This window comes from Oncorhynchus keta, chromosome 32, assembly GCF_023373465.1.
Source record: "Oncorhynchus keta strain PuntledgeMale-10-30-2019 chromosome 32, Oket_V2, whole genome shotgun sequence".
NCBI lineage: Eukaryota > Metazoa > Chordata > Actinopteri > Salmoniformes > Salmonidae > Oncorhynchus > Oncorhynchus keta.
In genome coordinates, this window is record NC_068452.1 from 3,241,397 (window position 1) to 3,250,434 (window position 9,038).

General features: G+C 44.4%; 1 protein-coding gene across 1 annotated transcript in view; it reads left to right on the top strand.

The window, feature by feature from the left end:
• Positions 1-242: 242 nt before the first annotated feature.
• The window catches only part of LOC118365700 (ubinuclein-2), a 19,836-nt gene continuing 11,040 nt past the window's right edge, over positions 243-9,038 (top strand). Inside the window, 10 exon segments of the mRNA XM_052490342.1 lie at positions 243-801; positions 3,265-3,420; positions 3,640-3,750; positions 4,079-4,207; positions 4,464-4,570; positions 5,298-5,835; positions 6,326-6,396; positions 6,707-6,943; positions 7,613-7,726; positions 7,949-8,146. Coding sequence (XP_052346302.1) covers positions 499-801; positions 3,265-3,420; positions 3,640-3,750; positions 4,079-4,207; positions 4,464-4,570; positions 5,298-5,835; positions 6,326-6,396; positions 6,707-6,943; positions 7,613-7,726; positions 7,949-8,146 — 1,964 coding nt within the window. The 5' untranslated portion in view covers positions 243-498.

The window sequence follows — 9,038 nt, forward strand, 5'->3', positions numbered from 1 at the left end:
GTGACATGGGCTATGATCTGATAAGATGTCCTTTCACAAAAGACATATCCGTTAAGGTCATAATACTAGTGCCATCTTCTTCAGATGATCTTATTATCGCCTATTGTGATAGGGGCGGGATTAAAATGGGGGCAAATGCAGTGATTGGCTATGATACCCCCCCTCGCTCACGCGACTTCCGTTTTGTCTGTGTGCGCAGGCCCAGTGACCTCTCTCTGATATTTTATTTACTCCTCAAATCCAAGATGGCCAACTTGAATGTCTCGATCCCATAGCAATTGAGGATGCAAGTAGCTACCGAAAAAACAACTTTTCCCCGACCATCTCATCCCCTGAAATTCAGTTCGAATGGTGCGGACGACCCCCTTACATCTTATTAGCCACTAAATAGACATTGCATTTTCGCGCAAACCCATTCAATTCGCAAATTTGAAGTAGTTTCGCGAAGTAGCTGTCGCTGTCTGTCCGAAGCGAGGTTCAGACAGGCAGCACATCCAAATGGCCGAACCGAGAAAAGTACAATTTGTCACCCTCTCGGCCTTCGCTGCGGGATCAGCCACGGAGACTAGGAAACGCCGGTTGGAGGATGACGAGGCCGACATCGACTTGGATGCGGAATGTGAGGGCGACACGAAAGCGTCCGGGGCAGATGGTGGCGGTGGGCTTTTCGGCAAAACTAGTAGTGACAAGGACAACGCTGAAGGAAAACGGATTACCGTGCGGTTGAACCTATCTCTGTCTGAGCCCAGCGATCAATCGTCGGCCGAGTTTAACTACAGCGAACTCATCCAAAACATCCAGGTATGACTCCTTCTGTTTGGTCAAGAAAGACATGGATCAACACCAGTTGATTTTATTAACTTGGTTATTGGGGACTTGTTATAAGATAGGATATGAACGTGTATCTTGTCTTTCCACGGACTAGCGTGGTCGGTGGGAGGAGAAAATTACCAGTCATGGACTTCACACAAAAGACCCTAACTCAGCCATTCATTAAGCCATTCACTCAAATCACTTGGTACTCAACTCGGAACGGCACGTCAAGATTACAGTTGTAGGCACGCCTAATGCACATGCCGTGATAAAGGTTGTCTGGCGTTACCTGTGTACAATTCTTGTTAACTTGCCAACTCTCTTGTTAGTTTACACCAGTCATACAGCCATTAATATGGCACGTAGAAGTGCCCCAGTTCAGTTGAGTTTAGCCTCCTATGGGTGACATATAGAAGATCAGTCAGTGCTGAATAGATGGAGTAGGTTTGGAAGTACCAGGATGTTGCCTACAGGGAGTTATGTAAAATATCGGTGTTATGTTATTAAGACACTCAGTGTTGTGTACAGATATCATTGCACGGTACAGTAGTTTACTATTTTTTTGTTACATATCTGCATAGCAATTATGCTGAGTATATAGTGGGGCAAAAAAGTATTTAGTCAGCCACCAATTGTGCAAGTTCTCCCACTTAAAAAGATGAGAGCCCTGTAATTTTCATCATAGGTACACTTCAACTATGACAGACAAAATGAGGGGGAAAAATCCAGAAAATCACATTGTATGATTTTTAATTAATTTATTTGCAAATTATGGTGGAAAATAAGTATTTGGTCACCTACAAACAAGCAAGATTTCTGGCTCTCACAGACCTGTAACTTATTCTTTAAGAGGCTCCTCTGTCCTCCACTCGTTACCTGTATTAATGGCACCTGTTTGAACTTGTTATCAGTATAAAAGACACCTGTCCACAACCTCAAACAGTCACACTCCAAACTCCACTATGGCCAAGACCAAAGAACTGTCAAAGGACACCAGAAACAAAATTGTAGACCTGCATCATGCTAGGAAGACTGAATCTGCAATAGGTAAGCAGCTTGGTTTGAAGAAATCAACTGTGGGGGCAATTATTAGGAAATGAAAGACATACAAGACCACTGATAATCTCCCTCGATCTGAGGCTGCATGCAAGATCTCACCCTGTGGAGTCAAAATGATCACAAGAACGGTGAGCAAAAATCCCAGAACCACACGGGGGGACCTAGTGAATGACCTGCAGAGAGCTGGGACCAAAGTAACAAAGCCTAGCATCAGTAACACACTACGCCGCCAGGGACTCAAGTCCCGCAGTGCCAGGCGTGTCCCCCTGCTTAAGCCAGTACATGTCCAGGCCCGTCTGAAGTTTGCTAGAGAGCATTTGGATGATCCAGAAGAAGATTGGGAGAATGTCATATGGTCAGATGAGACCAAAATATAGCTCTTTGGTGAAAACTCAACTCGTTGTGTTTGGAGGACAAAGAATGCTGAGTTGCATCCAAAGAACACCATACCTACTGTGAAGCATGGGGGTGGAAACATCATGCTTTGTGGCTGTTTTTCTGCAAAGGGACGAGGACGACTGATCCGCGTAAAGGAAAGAATGAATGGGGCCATGTATCGTGAGATTTTCAGTGAAAACGTCCTTTCATCAGCAAGGGCATTGAAGATGAAACGTTGCTGGGTCTTTCAGCATGACAATGATCCCAAACACATCGCCCGGGCAACGAAGTAGTGGCTTCGTAAGAAGTATTTCAAGGTCCTGGAGTGGCCTAGCCAGTCTCCAGATCTCAATCCCATGGAAAATCTTTGGAGGGAGTTGAAAGTCTGTGTTGCCCAGCAACAGTCCCAAAACAGCACTGCTCTAGAGGAGATCTGCATGGAGGAATGGGCCAAAATACCAGCAACAGTGTGTGAGAACCTTGTGAAGACTTACAGAAAACATTTGACCTCTGTCATTGCCAACAAAGGGTATATAACAAAGTATTGAGATAAACTTTTGTTATTGACCAAATACTTATTTTCCACCATAATTTGTAAGTAAATTCATTAAAAATCCTACAATGTGATTTCTGGAATTTTTTCTCATTTGTCTGTCAAAGATGAAGTGTACCTATGATGAATATTACAGGCCTCTCATCTTTTTAAGTGGGAGAACTTGCACAATTGGTGGCTAACTAAATACTTTTTTGCCCCAATGTATAACATATTGTTCTCAAAATTAGAATTACAAGTGATACTACAACTTTATAAACCAGTTGTAAATCTAAATACAAATGCTTATTCACCAATGCTATTTGAGCAATATGATTGCATGACAATGTGATTTACATCCGGTACAATAACAACATATAACAAATATTATTTGTTACTTTGTTCGTTGTTTGTTTATTGTGGGTAAGTCAATTTCTGTTCCAGTAGTTACACTTTTCCTCACCCATTCCCCCGCTTTCTAGGCAAAAAAGAACACTCCTCCTCCAGCCCCAGCCCCGACTCAGACTCCAACTCTTTTTATCCTGCCTCCTGCCCTTGACCCTAGCGACCCTTTCAACGATGACGAGAGAGAACGACTGCAGGTGGAGGCCCTGGCCAAGAAGTTTGAGAACAAATATGTACGTCATTTTTTGGAGCTGTGGTAAAACCTTGTGCTCTAATAATGCCACTTGTAAGATACTCGTTTTAAGATTAGTTTGACTTTTTAAAATCCGGTTAATAGCTAGTTGTACTAGTTTATAAACATGTTGTATCTGGTTATAAGCCATTTTGTTCTCGTTTATGACTACTGGTTATACAGTATGTACATGTGAAAGTATGTATCCTCTGTGACACAGGGCAATGAGAATGCACCAGGAAAGAAGAAGAGGAAGGATAGAATGCAGGATCTGATTGACATCGGCTTCGGCTACGACGAGACCGACCCTTTCATTGACAACTCGGAGGCTGTAAGTATCCCTTTTTTACTTTTGACCTTTTACATCCCTTCATGTGGAGAAGGCATGTTAGGCTGTATTATAGGTGGAGAAAACGGGAATCTGCTCTATTCTGGCGAACTCCGCTCTGGAGTTTTGCTTCCTGTTTGGAGCGTGCTTAAGACTGTCAATCAACCACGGCACCAATTCACACAACCAATCAACCTCGCCCCATAAACACTAACCTACATTCACCAGAGTGACATGTTTTTGTTGTTGTTGTCAGACACTCATTGAAGTTATTCTGTATTCTGCATCTATGCTCTGAATGTAACGGCTGCCATTTTGTTTTGTGTGACAGTATGACGAGCTGGTCCCGGCCTCCCTGACGACCAAGCTGGGAGGGTTCTACATCAACACGGGCACGCTGCAGTTCAGAGCTGCTTCCGAGTCCGAGGGAGAGGAAGGGGGCAAGGATGTCAAACCCAGAGTAAGGGTGGGATACTGCCATGAAGTATTGTATACAGTGAAATTACACTGTATTAGTCAGTTGTCAATTCCATTTCAGTGATGTCAATTCAGGAAGTAAACAGAAATTATAATTATTTTCAAAATCAATGATCAAATCTGTTAATTTTTGTTTACTTCCCGAACTGACTAGAATAATTGTGAATAATTTATTTGTGTTTAACTATAAATGGTTGTTTTGGTTTTTCATGAATTGTGTCTGTGCCTTCCGGTGTTAGCAGGAGCTGAAGGGTGGCGAGGAGCAAGTGATCAAGAGACGAAGGAGGAAAGAAGGAAACAATTTGGAGGAGAAGAAACCCCGGAAGAACAGAGTGCCCAAACCAGGGTGAGATGATAGGATAATGGGATGGATAAATCGCTGCTTCTTGTGCCTGTCAGGCATGTCTGTATCTTCACAGATTGCAATATGAGATAGAATGGTTTCTGAATAATTCTAATTATTTTGTTCTTGCTGTAAGAGTAAAATCATCGAAGGGGACATTGTGGTTCTATGCATATTTCTCAGATAGAACTGAGCATGTTTCAAGAACCATTCCTCAAAATGTCTTGTAATGGTTTTTGAATCCGTTTTCATACCTCCCCGTGTCAAACCCTACCGAATGTGCACTGAAATTGAAATGTATGCACTTCAGCAATACAATAGACGAATTCATCATATACATGTATTTTTCTTCATTCCTACCCATGTACAGATATGTCTGACTATGACATGACACACTGTGATGCTCTCTCTGAATGGCCCGTGGGCTTGTGTGACAGGCCAAGTGTCCTTAACAAAGGCTACATTAGCTACGCTCTGATAAGCTGATCACTCCGCTGCCATAAATACTCCTATTCCCAGAAATAGACCGGCGGCTATTATGAGACTGTTGTTTTCCTTGTATCATATTGACAAGACATCGCCTTGCTTATAGGTTTCTTGTCTTCGAGATTACACATCATAACTTACCTCACTATTTTCTCTCTCTTTCCTCTTTCTTCCTTCTCTCACCCTCTCCTCTATCCCACTCTCTTTCCCCTCTTCACCCATCTCTCTTGTCTTTCTGACCCAGAGTGTCGTCTCTGATGAACATCCACCGGCCAGAGAAGAAGAAGAGGAAGAAGCTGATGAAGGACTCGTTGTGCTTGGCAGCCATGTTGCGCCGCTTCACCCGGGAGAAGCAGGAGATGAGGAAGATGAACCCCACCGTGCCCCACTCCGGCGTGGGTAGCTCCGTGGCCAACGCCCCGCGAGCCAACCACCTGCTGGCTAACTCCCATCTGCACGCTAACGCGGCTAACAATGACGTCTCGTTGGCCGAGCTCACCGCGGACCCCGCCATGATGTCACTGCTGGGCTCGGCAAATGAGAAGGAGCTCCAGGATCTTCTGGGTGACCTGGACTTCAGCCTTCTGGACAGCTCAGCTAATCCGCACGTGGCCACGCCCGGGAGAGAGAATGGCCTGATGGGAATTGGAGTTTCAGGGCAGAAGCCGAGTGGGGGCGGGTTAGGGAGGGGGCTGGGGGTTTCAGGGGGTCTCCTACACCCACCTCCGCTCCCTGACGGCCTGCCCGCCCCCCTCATCAAGCGCATCGAGGACCTACGGGCGGTGAGTCACACTCATGGGGCTTTTCCAGTTTATCATAGATTGATTTATTTGTTTATGTGATGTTTATGTGATGTTTATGTGATCAAACCTTGATTTAATTGTTGAGTAACTTCCTGGAATTCTGTACAGTTTAAATGTGTGGCAGCCATTTTCTTCAACCATGATCAAGGTGATATCTCTTAAAATAGTGTTTCAGTTCTTGGAAGATTTGTAATGCATTTCTTGACAGGGTGGTAAAAATGCAAAGAGGTTAGAGAGGAGCAGAAAGGAAGAGCGGATGAGAGCAAAACACATGAAAGAAAGGTAGACTAGCAACATACAACAGGTGGCCAAAGGGGGAGAGAAGAAAGAGAGAGTGACCAATCAAGGATGAGTGAAAACTGGCAAGATGACGGTGCAGCCATTTTGAAACTGACACGGAAGGCTCCTTTTTGCTGTTGTGCGTCTTTCTATGGAAGACGGTATGCTCACTAACCTCCTTTCTTCACAGGCCTCTCGTCAGTTTGATCAAGAGGGAAGGAAGAAGTTCTTCACCCTGGATATGAATAACATCCTACTGGAGTGAGTTTGTCATTCTTTTGACACGTTGTACATCTCTCTCCATCTCCACTCTGAATGTGTCATACTGCTGATATTGGAGTCGATTGTTAATCTCTTTTCCTGTCTTTTTCACCCCCACTCTGTTCTACATTTCTCCCAACATCTTTCTCTCTCGCACGCAAAAATTGTTTTATTCTTTGTTGTCTCTTCTTTATCCCCTTTCCTTGATTACCAACATTCTCTCCCCATCCCCCCTTCTCTCACTCCTGTTAATTCTCTCTGTTGCTCCTCTCCCTTCCCTCCACTCTCTCCTCCTCCCCTCTTCCCCCAGTATTGAGCTGCAGGTGCAGGAGCAGCCGATGGGGCTCCGTGGGGAGGTGTATTCTCACCTGGAAGCGTTTGTGCCCTGCAATAAAGAGGCCCTTCTCAAACGCCTCAGGAAGCTTAGCCTCAACATCCAGGACGACCGTCTGCGTACGCCCCTGTTGAAGCTGAAACTGGCGGTGTGCAGTGTGATGCCCGAGCAGACCCAACGATACAGCATGGACTGCATGGTCAAGGCTGCCAAGTAAGAAGATTTACAATACTCCATAGTGTACTGCAGCCATACTCAACAGGCGGATTGTGGTCCTGATGCGGACCTAGAACGGGGTCAATACGGACCGCGGGTCCCGACTTTACATCTTTCTACATTTGATGTTGCATTAGGCATTCCCTGACAGAGAGCGATTTCGATTTAGTACCTGTCAGAAATGTCCAGTTGATCAAATAGCTCATGTTAGGTAGATGGGTACGCCCAGGGGCCTCGACCCCCAGCGGGCCCCCATTAATTAATTTTGTTGAGCAATTCACTCAGGTATCACGTGGCAAAATGTGTAGAATTGCAGGAAATTAGCTTTAAAACAGCAACATTTTCTATCCAACAACAAGAAGGATGTGACCAATTTGAACAGTTTGGGGTTGTTGGGTTTGTTACTACGCTGATAAATGACAAAAATCCATCCTGACCTTTGCCACCTAGGACATTTGAATGACCGGACCTTCTTAAAGAGTAGTTGAGTACCCCTGGTATACTGTAATGCTATATCGCTTATCCATAATGGGTGTTTGGTTATTTTTAGTGCTCTACTCTGCCTGTGTTCATCACTGCTTTCATTTATATGCATCTCTGCCTCTGCGGGTATATATTGGGGTTGTTAGAACATGTTGGTACTGAGGTGTGTGTGTTGGACCCTAGCAGGCAGCAGCCTGGAGAGGGAGAGAAGAACGGATCAGAGGAGGAGGATGAGGGGAAGCCGGGGAAGAGGATGATGGGCCCACGGAAGAAGTTTGTCTGGGACGACAAGCTCAGGTGACGGCCCATCCACTGCCCTCAATCAAATCTTATTTATGAAGCCATTTTACATCAGCAGTTGTCACAAAGTACTTTTGTAGTAATCCGGCCTAGACACTAAAGTGAAATTCTCGAGTTAAATCATACAGGAAGTTAGTTGATTTGAAAAGATAATAGATTAGTAAGCTTTCTTAATTTCTCTCTCTTTCTGTCTCTCTCTCTCTCTGTGTGTGTGTGTAGGTCGCTGCTGTGTAACCTGGTGCGCGTGAAGTTGAGCTGCTATGAACTGGAGTCGTCTCAGTGCTCTCTCTCTGTGGAGGATTACCTCAAGGCCTTCATGGAGAACGAGGTCAAACCACTGTGGCCCAAGGGCTGGATGCAGGCCAGGATGCTGTTCAAGGAGAGCCGTGTTGTACACAGTCACCTCACTGTCAACATGTAAGTTATCTCCACTGTAGTTGGACCTTATAAATAAGTTGGCGTTATAATGGTAATTATACCTTTTATTGTATATATGCCTGATTGACAGATGGAATCCAATTTTATTAGTCGCATATCCATATCTCGCAAATGTTATTGCGGGTGTAGCGAAATGCTTGTGTTGCCAGCTCCAACAGTGCAGCAATATCTAACAATGCACAACAATGCACTCAAATCTAAAAAGTAAAATCATGTGATTTAGAAATATTAGGACGAGCAATGTCGGAGTCCGGAGTATAAATATACAGTGCCTTCGGAAAGTATTCAGACCCCTTGACGTTTTCCACATTTTGTTACGTTCCAGCCTTATTCTAAAATGGATGAAATACATTTTTTTCCTCATCAATCTACACACAATACCCCATAATGACAAAGCCTAAATAGGTTTTTAGAATCTTTTGCAAATGTATTCAAAATAGAAAAACATAAATACCTTATTTAGTATTCAGACCCTTTGCTATGAGACTTGAAATTGAGCTCAGGTGCATCCTGTTTCTATTGCTCATTCTTGAGATGTTCCTACAACTTGTTTGGAGTCCACCTGTAGTAAATTCAATTGATTGTACATGATTTGGAAAGGCATAGTTGACGGAGCAAAAACCAGGCACTGAGGTCAAAGGAATTGTCCGTAGAGCTCCGAGACAGGATTGTGTCGAGGCACAGATCTGAGGAAGGATACCAAAAAATGTCTGCAGCATTGAAGGTCCCCAAGAACACAGAGGCCTCAATCATTCTTAAATGGAAGAAGTTTGGAACCAGCAAGAGTCTGCCTAGAGCTGGCCGCCCAGCCAAACTGAGCAATCAGGGGAGAAGGACCTTGGTCGGGGAGGTGACCAAGAACCCGATGGTC